Genomic DNA, 20,457 nt, shown 5'->3' with positions numbered 1-20,457 from the left:
AAGCTGTGCAAGGCCTTGCTGGATAAGGGGGTTTCACTGACATGAACCCCAAAGGCAGTAGTGATCGTCAGTGCAGTTTGGCTGAGTCACCAGACACGAGCACAGACATATGTAACGGCTGCACATGTAGTTACATTCACTTACAGTATATTTTAAAACCATTCAGCTTCCACATGTGAATAAACGGAAAACTCATTTACTCATTAAATGTGTCCGAAGCATCCACATTTAACTTACAAAAGTGCAAATACAAAAAGGCTTAGGGAAGTAGCAGAGCCAACACCAAGTCATCAGCATCACAATTGAGAGTGGCTGTTAGTACACAAACCTGCAACACAGTAGGTTGTAGGTTAACAGATGGGGAGACCGGTGGCTGGTGACTCAGCTAAGACTGCTCCAGTGTGTGGATGCGCTGATACGGTCTGACATCGCAGGAGTTCTGAAACCATGTGTGCTGGTTTTCATTCTAACCTTATTTACAAACTCTGAATTGTAACAAGCAGTTAATAGTTCTTAATTAGACACATTTAATGTCCATTGAAGGGTAATTTACCCTCGTAAGCCCTTTTTATTGTATGTGTTGGCGCGCCAGAGCTTCCAGTGCTAATGCTGGTAATTAACAGAGAGAGGTCTTCAGATGGCGGCTACGCGGGCCTGTTCATTAGCCCAGCCTGTATGTCAACGCGAACGCAACAGCCGCAGGTGTTGCGCACCGAGCAGCTGGACTCCGCCCATTGAGAAATGCGGCTTTGCTTAATCTGTTGTCCTGGGAACCGTTTAACACTGATGCCATGGGGTCAACGGCTTTTCCGCAGGCCTGGACAGAGCAGTTCCACCGCAGAGCAAGCTGGTTACGTCCTGTTTTATTACTGCATGTGCTACACACACCCAACTCCCTCAGCGAAATTAAATCACACTGAATATATCCCTAAAGCATGGGTTTGCAGGTTCCAGTATGTGGCCTGTGATTGGTTAAGGCGTTCTGGGCTGTTGTGGTTGGCTGCTCGGCTGCAACGCGGGCGGGGCCTTGCTAAGGGTAGTTTGGGGAACAGGACCTGCAGGGGAACTGAACTAGGACAGGCCGCCTCTCCTGCTCTTTAGGAGGTGACCACGGCTCACAGGCTAATTACTGCGTGTGTGTGTGCGTGAGTGTGTGTGTGTGCGTGCGTGCGTGCGAGTACCTGTCTGTGAGTGTGTAGGTAAGTAAAAGAATGTGTGAGTGCGCGAATGAAAGAATAAGATTGCATGTGTGAATGCATGTGTGAGAGTATGTGTGTGTGTGTGCGTGTGTGAGAGAGAGTGTATGTGTGTATGTGAGACTGTGTGTGTGCGTGTGTGTGTGCGTGTATGTGAGTGTGTGTGTGTGTGTTTTATCATGTTTTAAAGGGGGTAATGATGCTCTCAGGGGAGACGTGCCTGGAGCAGATAATGTTGTTACTGCTTGTTTTCAGGTGGCTTGACGCTGTGCGCAGCTCTGCAGTGTTCACAGCAGATGGGACCTGCTAGACGCTGGCTCCAGTTCCCAAGGGGCACATACCCCAGCTGAGTGTCTCTTATCTCTGTCCCACAGGCTGGGTGAGGTCAAAGGGCAAAGGTCACCCATTGTCCAGAGGAGCCTGACTCAACTCGCAGGGCCCTTCTCTTAATTGTCCCCTTCAGTGGTTTTTTTGACCAAGGAACCCAGGGACTCTTGCGCGAAAACTATTCAACCAAAACGTGTCCGAGCATCTCAGCCACGCGCGAAGAGAACCAGGGCAACTACCTCTCCAAAAAAGACCATCCGTCATCACCTTTGCTAGTTTAGATGGCCAGACATGGGAGGGTGGTAGCGGTGGTGGTGGTGGTGGTGGGGGGAGCATCATACTGAAGCCAGGCCTGATTGTTATCAGAGACACTGAGGTTGTGTCAGCCCAAAGCAATCACTGACAGATAGAAAGCCATACTTTCTTTAATGTACAGCTGACATTTAGTTCTTACTCACTTTGCTTTATTCATTAAGGCCTACTGCTCTACCTTTTTCACTTTTGAAACTGAAATGTCACTTTTGGAGGAAATTTTGAAGGAAATTGTAAAAACTATCAAGTCTATCAGTGTCTTTGTTCAGTGTATGTTTCACGGCAAAATATAATTCCAGGGTTCTTGCTAAACTGAAATGGGCTGGAAACACTAAAGGCGACGATTGGCCGACACCAGAGGGGGGCTGAGCATTGGGGTACAATCGGCCCTTGTGGAAGGCGTCAGAACCCCATTGGTGTCCCTATTCCAAAAACATATCAGGAGCCTGTCAGTGTGCCCCTTGAGCCAATCAGGGTGCAGTAGAGTTCTGACGTGGGAGAAGGGGGCTTATGGTGGAATACAACAACAATACATGAGTGTCTCCGCAGCTGCGCTTTCAAACCAGTGATCTGCTAGTTGATATTCCTTTGCGCGGTTATGCATGTATATTTTATTAGATTTCACAATCTACTTCCCCAGCGTGACAAACATTTATTTACCTGTTGGTAATGAACACAAGAAAGACGTCTGGGCTGTTTTATGACAAATGGGCACTAGGGGGCGGTCTAGAGTTTAGAATTTTCAGTTGGACTCAGGGTCTGGAAAATTAGCGCCTTGTGTCAAGTCCTGCCCAAAATGTTACAAATTCCACAGCGTTTCAGGGAAACCCGGGAATCAGAGAATGTGCTGTTAAATGAAAACTGAAACCAATGTCAACATTGTGGCCCCCATACCAACATGTCAGAGGAAATAGTTCAGCCCATTATACCACATGCCAGCATATATTATGCTACACTTTTACAAGGCAGGAGAGAACATTACCTGCTGGAGGACGGGGTGGGGTTGTTGGGGCATTCGTTTTACTGGTGAGAAAATAAAACAGGATGTCTATTAAATTTCAAAATGCTGCTCCACTGACCAATCACAGCTGAAGGTTTTCAGTAAACAGTCATTTAAAAATGTTTTGTGATTAATTGCACAATTAGTGGACTGTTTTCACTGAAGTTAGGTACAGCCAAATATGTGGTTATCACTTTGTACCATACTTTGAGATGTCTTTTTATGTGTGAACTATAAGTTATGTATATATTCCAAATTAAAGTACAAATAGGTACAATACAGTAGGTATATACACTTACCAGCACAGGAACATAACAGAGTAAAAACGGAGGGATTAAAGCACTACCAGCTGCACTCATATGCAGTACAGAGCGTGCAATTATGTGATATAAAATTATAGGGAGCAGGCTTGTTCATTCAAACAAATAATGTTTCTCAAATCTTCTGATTTCAATTGAAGACCTGGTCATATAAACAAATCTGGAAGGAGAAAAAAAAGTTGTAAAATGGTTGCAAAAGAAGTGATGTTCTTTGTTTTGTTTTTGTTTGTGAAAGTATCACTTACTAACCTGGAGCACAGTATTGTATTCTATTTCCACTGAATGATCATTATCTTTTGTATTTCATGCATCTCAATAAAGTTTTTTTTTTTGTTTTCTCTAAAGGAACTTCCTTTTTTGCCTGGCTTTTTGCTTACTCTATTTCAAAGCCTCTCACTGCTCTGCAAATATCTTTGGAAGGAACCTATTAATAAGACTCAGATGCCAGGAACTTCCTGAATCAATTTGTTTTTCTTCTCTCTTGCTTCACTTCAGATCGTAATACAAAGTGTGTTTTTAAGGCACCTTCACATTCTGACTGACCCTCCACCAAAGGAAAGAAAAAACACTGAGGCACGCAGACGCGCGCACACACACACACACACACACACACACACTTTCCTCAGACCGTGTAAAAGGGCTGGTGACAGTAATCCCCAGCCATGCCAGTCTCGTACAGCTAATGATGGCAATGTTACTGCCGGCCAGACCCCGCAGACTGAGGAAGAAGGGGATTGGGTAGGGTAGTGTGGGGGGAAGCATGGGAACTCTGTCACATGGTGTCTGGACTCGTTGGGGGCTTTTAATTGGGGGCTGTTTGATACCAAACTTCATGGCCCGCTCCCCTGGTACAGGACAGCTGACGGCCAGCTAAACTGTGTGTGCTGCTCGCTACCCTGCGCTCTCTCATCCAAAATTATGGCCATTAGTATAGAGTTGGTCCACCCTTTGCTAACTATAACAACCTCCACTCTTCTGGGAAGGTGTTATACTAGATGTTGGAGCACTGCAGCAGGGATTTGCTTCCATTCAGCCAGAAGAGCATTAGTGAGGTCGGGCACTGATTGGGTGATTAGGCCTGGCTCGCAGTTGGCTTTCCAACTGATCCCAAGGGTGTTGGATGGGGTTCTTCCACACCATTCTTGACAAAACCATTTCTATATGGACCTTGGTGTGTGCCCAGGGGCATTGTCATGCTGAAACAGGAAAGGGCCTTCCCCAAACTGTTGGGGAAGCACAGAATCGTCTTGAATGCCATTGTATGCCATAGCACTATGATTTTCCTTCACTGGAACTAAGGGGACTAGCCCAAACCATGAACAGCCCCAGATAAAGTGGTGTCCAGATACTTTAGGTCATATAGTGTACCATACAGGAACAAAAAGAGAAACTTCCTCAACTACCTCGAGTAACATTCAGCTCTGTGAGCTAAAGGTCTTTTAAGTCGGTTTTTGTCTAATTAAAAATAATCAACGGTATAGCCACCTGACTAAAAAATTTTTTACCATGTGCATTAAACAGATGCTTGGGTTTAATTTGCTTTTATGGATAACCCATTCTTACTCAGGGCAATAGTTAAATGCTCATCACTGCAATAAAAGTGTTCTCCAGGTCTCACATTCCAATACAGCCACAGGAGGAAGACACCCCTTGGCTACATGTGCTGCCGGCAGGCAAGTGGCCATAAACGGCCTTTGTGACAATGCAAATAGTCCTAAGCAGCAACCGCAAAACTGCTGGCCTTCTCTGGCATTTGCCAACAACAAATTAACAAGAAAGTCACCCTCCAATTAGCTCCATATTGCTGCTCCAGTATCTGCTCCACAGCAGCTTTTAGGACAAAAGTCAGTTTGAGGAGTGTCCCGTATTTTCCCCCACTATTGACGTTATTCAGAGAATGTGCCCTTCAGAGGAAAATGGAAAAAAAGGTCAGTGGTTATGAAAAATATTCCTGGAAAAAATGTGCAGTGATGGCGCACAATGGGGGGGATTGTTCTCTCAAACAAAAGGGGGAGAAAGGTATGAATATCAGTGCTGATAAGACATCTAAGCACCAGCTTTTCTGTTGCATTGGCATTAGCATCTCAAACAGCTTTGCGGTTTTGTGAACTTTGGTTGCAGCCAATATCCCAACTACACAGTCCCAACTAGACAGTCACCTCTTGGAGATCCACCCTCAATGGACAGGAAGTAACTGGAGAGAAACCGAAAAAAATTCTGAGGTAGTTACTTTTGCACAGGAAAACACTGATAGATCAAGGCGGTGACATCATTCCTAAAGAGTGGCTGTTTCCCAGAATGCATTGCCTCTTCCGCCCTACAGTGCATGCCGTCAGAGACCACCTAAGCACATTCAGTTGGCTCGCCATGCCTACATGTTATGTAAGTTCTGCATGCTGTCTGTATTGGTATGCCAGCCATAGAGATTCTGACTAACCACACCCACCCCCTCATGAATATTTATAAAAAGGCAGCAAATCAGAACAGTCTGTGACTTCAGCAATGGGATGGAATTTTCTGCCATAAACATTCCAAGCTGAATATCGGTTTAGAAAACAGAATATCTCTGGTTCCAAGTGACTCACATCCAGTCCTTGTGGTTCCCCCGACCCCCATGGAGTGAATGCCTGTATGCCAGAACCAGTCACATGACGCACTTAGGCCATGGCACGCAGTCTACAGGCAGATCATGAAAAATACAATGAGAGGTTTTAGGGCCACTGTGATTCGCTATACATGCACTGAAATCGTTCACCATGATTTTGTGGCCTCCAATGGCTCACTGTGGTTTATCCAGATAAAGTGCTGTTTTTTCGGTACAGAGAAGCGGAGGCAGGCTACATACGATTCAGTGCAAGAATGCTAGTGTATATCATATGGCTATCTCATAATGGGCGATGAAGTGCAGCTACTGACCATATGTAGATCAGTGTATAATTAAAGTTTTAGTTCTATAAACACATTTAAACAAGCCCCCATGTCTAGCCCACATTAACACCTACCCACTCACCCTTCCACATTTGAGGAGAGAATAGATTAAACCTGAACTGAATGACTGGAATAAACCTTTGGGTTAATCGTGCTGGTTTGACCTCTCGAGGGACAAATTCAGTTTTACAAGTGCTTTTGAACTTGGTTCAATAGCTTTGGGGCCATTGGACCTGTAACATGCATGTATGCAATGTGTTCAGTCACTTGCTAGCTTGCTCAGGTATTGATATTAATGCTGATATATGTGCTAGTAAGACTAAAGTAACACACATATCAGTTCACTGTAAAATCTAGAACCCAGATAACCAATAGAATACATGCATTATGTTACAAAACATTTTCTTTTTCTTTCACATACAAACGTAAACATATTTTCTCAAATAAATATACGGATTTTGCCATTAAAATCCTATTAAAAATTGGCATGTGCAGCCAAACGTTTAATATGACAATGTTAATGAAAATATTAATTAGATAAATTACTTATAATGTATTTATAATGCGTTTATTCTGTAGGAGCACATCACGCGAGGAATAAGAAGGATAGTATCCACAAATTTCTTGGGCCAATGGTGTAACATCACATTGTCAGACACTCTGAATGCAATAGAAATTCTGCCGTCGTGCTAATCCACTCTAATTAAATTGCTTTGCTCTGATTCCATAACCCCCTACATTCCTCGCCCTCAGAAAAGGAGGGGCGGGTGGGAGACTGCATCAAGCAGGGTTAAAGTTTGCTCAACCGGGACTCGAAAGATGCATCTACGATGCCAAATATTTATTAGCCAAGAGTTTATCATTCATTCCGTAATTTTTAAGAAACAAAATGGTTGGAGCGGAGCTTTGGAGCAAAGGGATAATAAACGATTTACGCAAGTTCCCCAAGTAGGGGGTGTAGGTGAGGCGTGGAGCTTGTGATCCACCAACCAATCTTGGGGGTGGGGGGTTGGATTTTCAGGGGGCTGGGCGGTTTTTTGAGATTACCTAAAGGGAAGTGGGACTTCAACTTCTAACGGAGGGTCTGTGAGCAGCACGGTATTGCTGCGCGTATTCGGATGTGAAGTGCAGTTGGCCGAAACTTTATTTTGCAACCAAGGCAGTAAATATCGCCGACACGTTTCTTTTTTGGGGGGACTGTATATTATATGCCAGGAGGTGATTGTTTTTCAACTGATAAAAATTACCTTGGCGATTACGCATTTGTCAAAAGTTATCTGGAAGCAGAAAGTTCAAGATGTCAGATACTTCTGTGAATGACCATCTGGAGGGGATATTGTCCGATTTTGAAGGTAATACAAATAAACTACGATAATAATCATACTAATGTGCATAATGTGTGATAGACATGTATCTCCGTATAGTTAAATGCATACATACAGTCACACAATGACCATTGAGTCCTGCACGACTGTGTCGCAGTTGATAGGCTGTAACGAAGTCGTCATAATTGCAATATACAAATTTATACCCTTCAGGATCAATTAATGTGCGCAGTACTGCCATTCAGGTTAGGAATTTCTTCATACACATTTTTACACAGAACAAGAATACAATATACTGCTTGGGGGGAAAATATTGATGAACACCGGCGGCACGACAGAAAAAGTTGTTCTAATTGAAGAATGTGTGTTCGGAGCGTTGGAGAAATGTTTCACGTCTCCGAGTTAATCGTCGCGGGAAGCGGTACTGGACATTAAACTTCAATACGAGAGAGGCGCAATTAAATGTATTGTTTTCGCACAAAGGACGAACAGAAGTGTTTAATTTTATAGCCTACTTCATGCCGACCTCCCGAGTTTCACTGGAATTTTTCTAGTAAATGGCAGTGGGATACAAGCACAAAAATCAATCCGATGTATCCGGAAAAAGCACACGCTCATTACTGATGATTTGATTGACACTTATTTTACATGACACTATTATACATGATCAGATTTCGACTGGAATTGCACAGCCCTCATTTTGCGCAGCCTCGTCGTGTCAGGCTACACCTGTGGAATTTTGGAACCATATAATGGGTTCTCAGAACTAAAAATTGTCATTTGTAACTGAGCTAATCTGCGAAGCGGCAAAACGTATGACGAGTGAGTTTTTCGACATGCACTCAACTAAATAACCTGTTTTTGAATACGAATTTTATTTCACTTTCATGTTTTTTTGGTTAAACTTTATGTACGTTCAATCTCTCCTTTGCCAGCCCGCCCTGTACTTAGCAATGCGAGTGAATTGTCCTTGCATGGGAGTGGTGATTAGTCTCACTTAAGAGAAGTGGTCAACTGTTCCTTTCTCTATCCTTACATGTAACTGAATTGGCAAATATATAAAAACAAAATACCCCATGTCACCAAAAAGGTGACAGACTCCATAATGTTTTGACAGGTGGTGTTTTTAATGAGGAAACCAAACCTGGAAAAGAACATGATCAAAGAGAGAGGGACAGTGTGTGAGCGTGGGCGCGCGCGGCCAATGTTGTTAACCTATTTGGAGAATTGGCGTTGATTTTTTTGTATAAGAACACACATTCCCATAGGCTAGTGATTATTCGGTTAATGAACACAGAGGTCAAAACACACTGGCATTTTCAATGCCCTAGAATAAAATGCAACTGCAAAACACAGAATTTCTGGCAAATTCTCATCGGCCAATTACTGTGTGAGGCCACGCCTTATATGACGACATTTGTTCAAGAGCTAATTAGGCAGCCCTTTCCAACCGAGTAATCATTTTATAAAGAAAAAAGAAAATAAACGGACGAACTGACCCTCATAACCCCATGAAGTCATTAACATCGCCAAGTTACAAGAACATTTATGGTTATAGTGTTAAGTGGAAATCCACAATATACTAGGCTATATATAGCTGCCATTAAATTGTTTGTATTAAAGGCCTTAATATTTTCAAAGAGCGCTTTCAACGACAATCCGGGAGCCAGAAGCATGTAGGCTGCTTAACTGGGATTCACTAAGTGTGACAACTATAAAGTCAGTATGGTCAAAGGACAGGATTGTTGTGGTCATCTGCAATTTTCTGTGGCATCCTTTGAAATGCAGCCTACAGTGCTCTGCTTTTGTAGACATGAGGCTCAATTAGCTCTGGCGTGAGCTTTCTTTTTCAAGAACTGGAGCGTCCTGGTGGTGTACGTTAGAATGAATCATATAGAAAGAGTCGCATTAATCGGTTTAAGCCATACCACCCCCTGGCTTTTCTGGCACGGGAGTCATTTTACCGTGTTTAGTCCCACTCAAGGTCCGTGGTGGACTTGTCAACACAAAGCAAGCCAAGGGCTGAGCTTGCCAGGTTTGCCACTGGTTGCGTGAGACATTTCGCGATCCTTTCTTTTGGGCGTAACCGACAGAGCATTCTCCCCCCTCCGTCCACGCTGGGAGAACGGACAGTTGACTGCGCGCGGCAAATCAAGTCAACGTGAAAAACCTGAGGGCGCCTGTCGAGACCCAAGCCTAGAGACAGAGCATATTTAAAAGGCACTGCCTGTAAACTACAACCCAAGGAAAAGGTTTTGTTGGATGCATCAAGGAAACATTTATGATGGTTGACATTAGAAAACATCTACTTTTAAGTGGTCTCATGCTAAGCTGTAAGATATCATGACCAGATAATCACATACATGAACAGAGCAACTCCCCTCTACAACAGACACTAAAGGCTGGTGATGCACCAATTTAATGCAAAAGTACAATTTTTGGATCTCCTCCAAACTTCCCCCAGACAAGACCTGGAATATATTTATTGAAACACTCTAGAATTTAAACATCTTTTATGTCAATTTTAGTAAACCCTTTTGTACCATCCACTGACTACAAAGATGCTTTTAAACAATGTTGAACAAGGTACTAAAAAATGTAGTTAACTAGGTTGCCAGTTGTGTCACATTGGGAGTACTTTAGCTACAGCAAAGCTACCACTGAGGGAAAATGAGCTACATAATGACTATTAGAATGTAGCTACCTACATTACTGTGACCTTTTGGATGTGAAGCCCCTCCTTTTAGCTAAGCTGACAAGATTCAAGGGGCCATTTCCCAAACCGTTCATAGGCCCATGTAGTTGTGAATTCCACCAATGGAAATGCCATGGATTCACAAAGCACATGTATTTGATTCTGGGGAAGGTTGGTACCATGTGTGAAAGACTGATCATAAACTGAGTGAACCAAACATCAACCACATTTTCCCTTCTCATGCTCTCCTGCTATTACTGAAATATTTTGGTTTAAATGTATGAATGAATCAGAAGTCACAGCCGGTTCTGAGGACACAACATTCAAAATATAGTGCGAGCGCTTAAGCAAGCCAAGTTTGATAACTTGCACCGCACTGTTTTAGTCACATGCACCATATCTCCATTAATTTAAATGGAGATATGATAGATATAAAAGTATAGCTTGTCAGAAATATCAGACCCTGGCACACTTAGATATAGAATTTACAAGCTGAATTTTCATTAGTCCATGTAGGATATGGAAACAAAGCTAAAATAAGCAGTATTTAGAAGAGTTTGCAGCTCAATTTTGTGATTTAAGTCATGCAATTTAAATGTAAACTTAAAAACTGCTGTCTTTGTAATGATTACAGTGATTAAACTCAAATCAATTGAAAGTTGTTTGCCTTGCACAAAGAGTATGGTGCTGTGTGAGACAAAATTCAATTACTTGCCAATGGGCACAGAAAATTCTGTAAAGTGAACGTTTTGAGAACTTTAAGTCTTTGAAATTATGTTCACAGATGTCATCAATATTTTAAAAGCTCTGGGGCTTTGAGTCTAACAGTATGCATGTTAGTTGCTGGAAGAATGAAGCAATAAACTCTGCCTTTGCTCAGTTGCTGTACATCCATATAAAAACCAGTACATGCTTGGATAATTCTGTCATAAGCAAAATAATGGTGATAAAAAGGGGATGAGGCAAAAGCTGCAGAATAGCTTTAAGTGTCCATGCGAACAGTAACTGGATACTGCAGGCTTTTGAGGCCGACTCACACAAGGGTGTTTTTGTCTATTTAAAAAAAAATCTAGGAATGTGTTGGTTGGATTGTTTTTATGATAGGGGCATAGAATATTTACAGCTCATTAGTAATGGGCTATGGAGTGCGGTAACTTTCAAATATTTAGACATGTATGTCATTTTCACTTTTCTTCATGTTATTCCTTTGAGCATAGCAGTGCAAATCACCATAAAATTACATTGCTGAATCAATTTTGTAAGTACTGCACGTAAAACCATTGTTATCCACTCGGGAAAAATATCCAGTGAGCCGAAATTCCACATAGTGGCCCATAGGTTTTGACCAGTTAAAATGGAATAAGCCTCAAACCAGGATTTGCTTGACTTGGAATTCAATGCGACACGCCTTCTTTTCAGTGAGACTGCATCCAAAGTGTGCATCTACCACGTCCCCACTAAAGTCACCCAAGCCGAGCTGCGCATCGGGAAAAAAATGCTTCACTTGTGTTGAAGTTCGGTTGAGCGCGTGTATCATTATTAGTATTAGTATCAGTCTGGTTGCTAGCTAATGATGTTGGCTAGCAGGCCAAATGTAGTTGTTGACCTGCATATAGGTTCTTTTGGGGGGGGGCATTTGTCGGTAGTACGAATGCACTTCATAAACCACGCTAAGTATGGCCACCATGTTGGCAGCTCACGTTTGCTTTTGCTCTCAGACCGAGAAAGGGAAGAGGGGTGTTCATTTTTGCGCAAACTTATCAAGACTAAAACAGAAAAAGAAAAGGTCAGTGTCAGAGATCAGAGGGTGATACTCACAAGAAAATTGTATTGTTATTATTCTAAAATTACTCAAAAACCTGTATGCGCTGTGAAAATGTAATGGATAGTTTTTTTTTCCCCCATGCTACCTTGAAACTTGTTGAAAAAATAAGCTTAAATGCTTCAATGCAACTTGATTTTGGAAGAAGTTAAGTTAATACACTACTGGAAAATGTAGTTCAAGAAACTCAGCTACTCCCAACACTGCTTGTCACTTTTTATTTCCAAAAAATACAAATGATCTTCAGGCTCCAATTAAACCACAGAAATGGCAGCCATTTGTGCACACATTGCACAGCACATGTACACTAGTGTGAGTGCTTCCAAATGAAAGAAACCCACAACGGGACAGGCCTACAATTACGAGGGTCCCTCCAAATTGGGCAGAAAAATGGATAATAAAAACATGAAATACTATTAGTCCAGTACAAAAAAAATCAAGGGGTCACCAGGCCCTGCCAGCTCTGATAGAAATGGTTTGGCAGACACCGGGTGATAGGGGGCAGGGGCTTGATTCGGCTGTCCTCGGCAGGGCCACAGTCCTATTTTCACGCTGACCACTGCCTCTAAATCAAAACAAGGGATCGTGTTGCAGTCCCTTTTTCCCCCCCAAATTCCTCTTGCCCCCCTGCATTCCAGCCAGCTTCAGGGCACCAGGTCGAAGGGAGATGATGTTTTAGGAGCAGAGGTGGGGAGGGGCGGGGGGGGGGGGGGGGGTCAGAGAGTAATCTGGGGGGAGGGGCACGCGCTGTTCATGTGGCCATTTCGGCAGTGGCATTCGGTTGTTACGGTAACTGCCCGGACTCCGCTGGGCGCGAGTAGAATTCTCTTTGGCTGTTTGCGCACCTCGGACTGGTTTGATTACTCTGCCCCCGCTGAGGGAGAACAAGGTGCAGGACCGTTCCTCTGAAAATAAAAAAAAACCCGCGGCGGGTCTCAGTCAGCGGCGATGATTTATGTGCGTTTCCTGTTTTACCCCAGGGCACGCGCTTTTGTCGTCGTCTCACCAAAGGCAAACAGCCCGTCTCTAAGCGCTCGGGCGCAGCCGGCGCGGTGCGGGAGTCACCGGCTCGCCCGCGCGCCGAAAGCTGACCGAGCGGCCTGCTAACGGCCTTTTTCTACCTGCTTCAGTCAGGAATGTGAGTAAACCGGGGAGCATGCAGGTATTGCACAGCGTTGCCAGGCTGTTCCTCTAACTATAAAAACAAGGAATTTGCCCCAATCACGGATTTCTGCTTACGGACCCAGACATTTCGCCACACAGTATAAGACCAGGACACCTCTTGTGAACTCTTGTTTTTTATTTTTACACGGTGACGTATTATTTATTATTTTAAGAAGCAGAAATTATTTTTTTTTGAAAGACCTCTTGAAAAATTTGACCTATACATCAAAATAAGCACTGTCTGGAGGAGGTAATTTTCAGGAAATTACTGTTTACCGACATGTTCAAATTCACTTTGAGTTCCAGTCGACACAGAGTACAGGTTTAATATATGGTAAACTACCAATTTTTTTTTTTTTTTTGAGAGATAACAGCCTCAGGTGCCCTTTAAGTCAGAGGTAATACAGTATTTTGACTTGCGAAAAGCCACTAAAGTGTTTTCTAGAAAGAGGAGATGAGACGAATGATGGGGAAAAGCACAAAAACCTCCCTCAGGCAGCAAATTTGGTGTCACCGTTTCCAAGGCAATGGCCCTGGAAAAAAAAAAAATAAATTGCTCAGAATTCTGGGTCCAGATGTGCCTGGGTGGAGTCTGTCTTCCACAGGTAAACTGAACACACCTGATCTGTTCTCTGAGCTGCTGGGGGGGGTGGGGGGTGGGGGGTCGTCAGTAAATACCTGAGAAGAATGTCAGGCTGTGGGTTAGTCAGGGGGATGGGGGGTTGGGGTAGTCTCCTGGGACAAGCTCCATCCTGTCCTGATGTCTGTACACCAAACAGAGAGAGAGCCAACTTTCACCCATGCAGCGTTACGATGGGCAGACTTTACAGCCCTCTGAAGAACATGTTATTTTCTCTCTTGAAACAGACATGGATGCTGTCTGGGGGAAACACTATACAGGCTAAATACTGGCATATACATCTATACATCAGTACCTTATCATATAGCCCAACGTATAGCCTTTATAGTATAACAGGTGTAGATTAATTGTAAAGTTTTTCCGATATTAGTATGTGAAATATGAACCTCTGAGAAAGAGCTTACTTTGCTGATCAATGTCAATACGTATCCATTCTGGAAGGCCTAATGAGGCTCATTTACATGGTGCCTGGCACTAACTGTGGTTTTTAGTTTTCCCAAGGAACTGTCTTGTTGCTTTCAAAGGCTTCATACAGGAACTTGGCACATCACTGGAGTTGCTATGGCTGCTGGTCTCTGGGGCCTCAGGGAAGGGCGGCAGTTGGCAGCCAGGCGACCATGTGTTGCACTCTCCTATAGGCTGGTGCTGGAATTGACCTCCCACAATGCACTGGGGGCATCACTGTGGTAACAAGCAATTTCTGGAAGGGTGGCAGAGTGGATTGAGTTGAATTTGTCTTGGGTTGGGGGTGCTGAATGTTCTGCTTTATTGAAAACTGAAGGTTTGTTGCTTTGTTGAGCTCAAAAAGCAGGTTCTTGCAAATGTTCAGTACCCCATGTGACTGAAACAGATTTTCTTGTTTCTGATTCTACTCATCGCATGCTGAAGCACTGCAACTGTAGAAGCCAGTCACTTGCAGCCGAAGCTCATTCCCAGCTTGCTCCTCTCGTGAATATTCCTAAAGGGTGGTGACCATTACTAGAAATCCTTCAAGTGGAATCCTGCAGGACTACAGGGAACAAACAGCGGGGTTTGTGATTTACACTCTCCAAAATCCGCCCCCGTGACCTTTCAGCCAGAGCCGCTACCAAGAGGCTGTAAATTTAGTGCCTCAATTCACTGGCCCGCTCGCTGTGGGCCAGCGGCACTGGAAACGCACGGCATGTCATACACCAACAGGTCTGTTCTTTAAGGCGGCGCCGTGACTGATGCACAGACTCGCCTTCGTGGTGGTTTGGCGGTATTTCACGCCACCTTAAAAGTGCTCGTGTGAGGCCGGGCGGGGCCTGCCGTCGGGTCTTTGAGAGCCGGCCCCCGGGGGTCAGCTGTGCATGTGTAGCGGTGTCCAGGTCGACCCTGGCGTGTTTTCCAGGTCAGATGCTGAGGTTAGGATCACACTTTCCGGAAGAGCGACGAGGTGCAGGAAAGTGCCGGCGCGCCTGTCTCACAGCGGTGCCTGTCCGCTGATGGGAATCAGCGTTACTCCACATCCGTGGGACTTCTAAATAGCATTTTAACAGGAAGATTAAAAACTAATCATTTCAGTGTCCTATCCAGTTAACGAACTAGCCCCTTCAGGGCCTCTACATTAACATTTTTTTTTCCAGGGAGCACATGTGCTCCTAAGCTGAAACATTTAGGAGCACACTAATGCATTCCAATAAGTAGATAAGTAGTGCTTCTAAATTATTTTTACAGTTAGCGCACACACAATTTAATTTTTAGGAGCAAAATGCTGCTAAATTGGGAGCACTGTAGAGCCCTGCCCTTGCTACAGTGACAAGCCCCAAGTTTGGAACTGAATCCTGGCCCTGCCAGTGCTGACTGTGGCCAGGGGTAGATGGAGCGCAATCATAATGTCTTGTGACATTGTGATACAACTACAGCTTTTACAAATTGGAAACTAAATGAACAACATGTCAAATTCGACTTTTTCATTGTTTATTTTTTTAATAGTGATGGAAGAGCAGGGGTTTATGCCCCACAGAATGAGAAAAGTGAATCATATACAAAATGTAAGAACTGCACAAAGTTAAACAAGCAAGAAACTGCACAGCAAACAATATCATGATGATACATGGTTTCCTGTGACAGTTTTCTAAGTGGAGGACCAGTTCATCACAACTCAAATAATTAAAAAATAATTTACTCTCTAACCTCACTCTGTAGCCTTGCTAAACTAGTGTGTATTTGTGTTATTTGGGTGATTCAGCACATCCTGCTCGGGCAGTTTGAGGGCAGAACATTCAGCAAAATGGACTGCAGCCACAGTGATCAGTGCTATGAAGCAGCTACACTGACTCAGACCAACACGCTTTGATGTTAAGCAGAGTAATTGAATTGGTTCATATGAATCGGTGATTGACAGCACATTGAAGCTCCGCCCATTACAGGCTTCAGGTCTTCCTTTAAACAGAGGCTCGTTCCTGTCGGACTGTGAGAGCGTAGCGCAGCGCGGTGTGTAACTTAAGACTTCAGACCTGTGGGAAAGTGCCGAGACGCGGAAGCAGTGAGCGTTTGACTATCATGCTCGACCGAGGCAGCAATTACACTCAGGAGAATTTGAGAGGGTGCCAGTAATGACCTGATGCTGTCCCTCCCCGCGCTCTCTCGATCAGGCTTCAGGAAGCGGCTCAGCCCGGCTCGAGAGGCAGACGCCATTATAAAAGGCCTTCACCGCGCCGTGCGGTGTGGACGAGAGCGAGCGCGCGTCTCCTGGCTGATTTAAAATTTCTCTGCCCTGTAATTGAGCCTTAATGAAACCACCCGATCACCCGTGGAGACCCTGCCGGAGGATTTTCAAACGCGAACGTTTTCGATAGCAAACACTTCCGCCCTTTGCGAGGGGCGAACGGCGCGGCAGTAAATTTCAAACGCAGAGAGAGAGAGAGAGAGAGAGAGAGCTGCGCGTCTGTGGAGGTGCTGAAAGAGGTCACGCTGACACGGGTTTAATGGCCGTTAAATCTCCTGCAGCTGCTTTATGGAGCTCGCACTGGAGTTACTGTACCCTCCATTCACTCACCTCATTTGATTTAGTGGCTCGGACTCGCTGTTAATTAGTAGCACCCGCTAACGGGAAGAAATGCCTCAGAAACCGCTGATAAACCCTGAGAAGGCAACATGTTGAAGGTCAATATTCACTTAGCATCTCCTAAATTCCTTTAACCTGAAGACTGCTATGAAGGTCGTCCTATGTCCGAGGAGCCCCAACTTTGGACATGTAGACACATCTGACACCTTTGTCCAAAAGCAGTGGGTATCTAACACGCAAGAACATGAAAGAGTGTCTATGATAATCGATAAGGTGCCCGGGGCAGCATTTATTTGAATGTGTCAATCACACACTAAAACGGCAGGTTTTATGGGGCTGATTTATGGGCTCAGAGCAGCTCAGAGCAGCGAAAACTTCCCTCTCCCTTCTTTTATACAGCAGTCAGTTGTCCTCTGTGCGAGGAGGCAAACTCAGAATGACGGTGGGATTCTGGGTAAGAAGTTGGGGGTTGGGGAAGTTACTGTAATCTGACCCTGACCTCAGACACCCCCCCTGAGTCGGTCTGTGAATTGGCTCTTTGTGCACGACCGGCCTGTTCACTGGCAAAGGGGCAGAGTGATCTGGCGCGGTTTACCAACGGCCGCTTGTACCCAAGAGAATGAGAGTATGAGACAGCACATGCCGATTTCACAGAGCATGCGCTCCGTTTTTTTTCTTTTTTTTTGTCTAATGTTCCTTTGTGGTTTTCTAAATGACATTTTTCAAACAATGCAGAAATATGTCCTCAACTCTGCAGCCGAACCCTGGCGCAGAAAATATTAGCCAGCATTCTCCCAGCGAACGCAAATTCCTCCCCCCCAGCAGAGCTTTTACAAGCAACATCCTTTAAATGCATTTCCGTTTTTTTCTCCCCTGCAGTTGGGGACGTGCTCCAATATGTTCTGGATCTGGACGCGTTTCTTCTCTTACATCTTCCATTTTAGCTTGAAAAAAAAAAAAAAAATCCTGCTTCTAATCATCTTGGAGGAAATTCTTGGAAAAGCCAACCGACCCACTCTTATCCGTCTACTGGTCTCCCGCGGAGACGGGAATGGGCCCCCCTCAAAGCTGGTGCCGAGACGAACAGGCTGTAATAGAGACCGCCGCTCCGGCACGACAGGGGAAGAGGATTAAGATGCGCTAAGCTAGGGGGAGCAGGTGTGGATGAGACAGGCTATTAACTAATTGAAGGGGGCTGCAGCGATGCCAGACCTCCCAAGGCCTGATTCACACCTTTCCCAAGCCCTGAAAGAGACATTAATAACCAGATTCTGTTTATGCTATTAAAACGGCTCGCAGGATGAGTGGTCTCATTCATTTTAAACCGCGTCTGCATCTGTCCGGAAGAGGGATACTCAGCCCCTCATAATTGGGGGGGAAAAGCTGCATATATTCACTGAAGACTTATTATTTGAAGTGGGTGGGATTGGTGCCTGTCTGGAGTTGAAAATCCTGTAGCCAGGCATTGAACAGGCCTGGTTTTAGAAATCCAGTATGTTAGAATGATAAATTAGTGGTACAAATGCTTTACATTTCAAAATAATTATGGACCTTTAAAAAAATGGCAAAACTGATCCAAGATCAACATTCATACTTTGAGATGCTTTATAAATATGGACTCTGAGCCTGAATTAAATCAACTTTTGTCCTTAACCATGACTCACAATTATGTTATTTTTTCTTGACTACAGTTTGGGGAGTTCAGCAACCACCATAATTAACTTATTAAACTGTGTTTGTGAAGGAAAGCATTACCGCGTGCATTTATTTTCTAAGTCAACGTTAATGATGAACATTGAGTCAATGCAGGCCCACGTCTACCAGTTTTTAACAAAATGTCTCCAAACGTCACACAGCCCACAAACGTCAGCCCTCTGCTGGAGAAAACAGAGGCCTACAGCTTTTAATAGAGTCAACATCCTGTCTGATTTACATGGTAAAAATACCTGGGCGTTCACTTGGATTGGCTGGAAGCTTGGATATCTGTTACACTGGCTGATTTGTCTGTGATCCAAAACATTTCAGTTTATTCTGAAGCACTTCCTGTGGGGGACAGGCAAGGCATGTTATCACTTGTTGTAATGGGTAGGGTGGCCGGCTAGTCTGGCAGGAAGTTTGACTGTTCTTGATTTTACACTTAAAACCTAAATAGTCATTTACCACTGTAGAACTGGCAACTGGCTGCAGAGGTGGAACCAGGCTGGCTCATTGCACCCCATCCCCACTGTAACACTGGGACCAAGCTGGCTTGCTGGCTCCAGGTGGTTTTCGATGATGTATTTGATGTATATCGTCTCAGCCTACTGGCTATATAAGCCACTCCAGAAGAATGAGCTGTGAGCGGAGTGAGAAAGCTCTGCATCCATGCTGTTTCCAGAGCTGTCCTCACTAAAAACTGAGGAGATAATCACGGAAGGGAGGGGAGGAGCACAATGCCATCTCTGATGACACCACAGCAGCAAACAGGAAGTCTACTTTGTTGTCCAGGAAAGAAGCCTCATCCAACAGCCTTTCAGACAAAGTCCAGGCAGCCATCTTGCCTCCAGAAGACAGTAATGTTAAGTGTGGAGTCACATGCTACGGCTGTGACTGCAGGAAATGCAAAGGAAAGGCAGTACTGTGTCTTACCACGTTCAGTTAGTTTTGCATAGAAAAATGGTCAATGTTAAGCAAACTAAATGAGTTTGCATGAGTAAAACAAAAAGGGATAGAATATACCCTGTTTGTGCAAGATGTACTCTATCAGAGGTGATAGAACAGTGAGGGTTTTTACTGTGGCTCGAGTACATGACAGTGTTGGTTCCATTTCTCCAGTGGGAAAACCCCCTGCTTCTACAAACACACAACCCTGCCAACAACCCCCCAGAGAGATCCTCCATAACCCAGCTAACCAGCCAGGGGGGTCTTCGTATGTGGGAAGCTCAAAGGCAGATCAAATGGACTGGGTTGTAATTAGGACTAGGCCTCTCTAACAATGCGTCTGGCAGAATTGTATTGATATAGGGCTCCCATCTGTCTGAACATAGACCTGTGGGCTCTTGCAGTGTCAAAGCTCTCCTCACACCCCCCGTATTTAAGAAATCTGGGAAATTACTGTTATTGTTTCATTTTCGTATTACCATTAAAAGGGCTCTCAGTGTCACAGGCTTTGATGTGGACCAGGCAGAGACTCACGGCAATGACACATGGCCTTCAGCACAGGTTTCTGCTGGAGCTCACCTGTACCTGGCTCAAAATCCTACGTTTCAACAAGGACACACACACACACACACACACACACACACACACACATGCAGAGCAGGGACTCATTTTTTCAAAGAGTCCTGTGAAGTTTCCATTTCACAAAAAAAGTCTGTTTTTGTTTTGTAAAACAAAGGGCATTTTGTAAGAGCAAAGCCAACTGACGTGAGATGCATGATTCAACATTTCTTTCATAAAAAACATACTGAGGTTCTCGAAAGATACTTACACAGGATGAATGACATATCTTCTCGGAAAGGTAAACGGAAAAAAATGTTTCTCCAGTGTAAGCTTGTGTGTCATAACATCAATCAGCTCTCACTAAAAGATAAAGCTTTCATTCAAACATCTAATAAAGCTTTCATGTAAAATGTCTCTGGACCTAGCTATCCAGTTTACATTTTGAATATTATAGTAAGTAAAGGTACTATGAACTGAAATAGTTTAACACCACATT

The 20,457-nt window shown here is 44.2% G+C and overlaps 1 protein-coding gene and 1 pseudogene across 1 annotated transcript in view; one reads left to right on the top strand and one right to left on the bottom strand.

Moving 5' to 3' along the window:
• LOC135244062 (cytoplasmic phosphatidylinositol transfer protein 1-like) overlaps positions 1–20,457 on the bottom strand; it is a 91,535-nt pseudogene that overhangs the window by 18,150 nt on the left and 52,928 nt on the right.
• LOC135243597 (septin-9-like) overlaps positions 7,138–20,457 on the top strand; it is a 65,581-nt gene continuing 52,261 nt past the window's right edge. The window contains exon 1 of the mRNA XM_064315545.1: positions 7,138–7,435. Coding sequence (XP_064171615.1) covers positions 7,381–7,435 — 55 coding nt within the window. The 5' untranslated portion in view covers positions 7,138–7,380. The remainder of the gene's footprint in view (positions 7,436–20,457) is intronic.

The sequence above is a fragment of the Anguilla rostrata genome, chromosome 17 (assembly GCF_018555375.3).
Source record: "Anguilla rostrata isolate EN2019 chromosome 17, ASM1855537v3, whole genome shotgun sequence".
Classification (NCBI taxonomy): Eukaryota; Metazoa; Chordata; class Actinopteri; order Anguilliformes; family Anguillidae; genus Anguilla; species Anguilla rostrata.
Note: the sequence above shows the minus strand (reverse complement) of the source record. Positions and strands in the feature narration are given on the sequence as shown.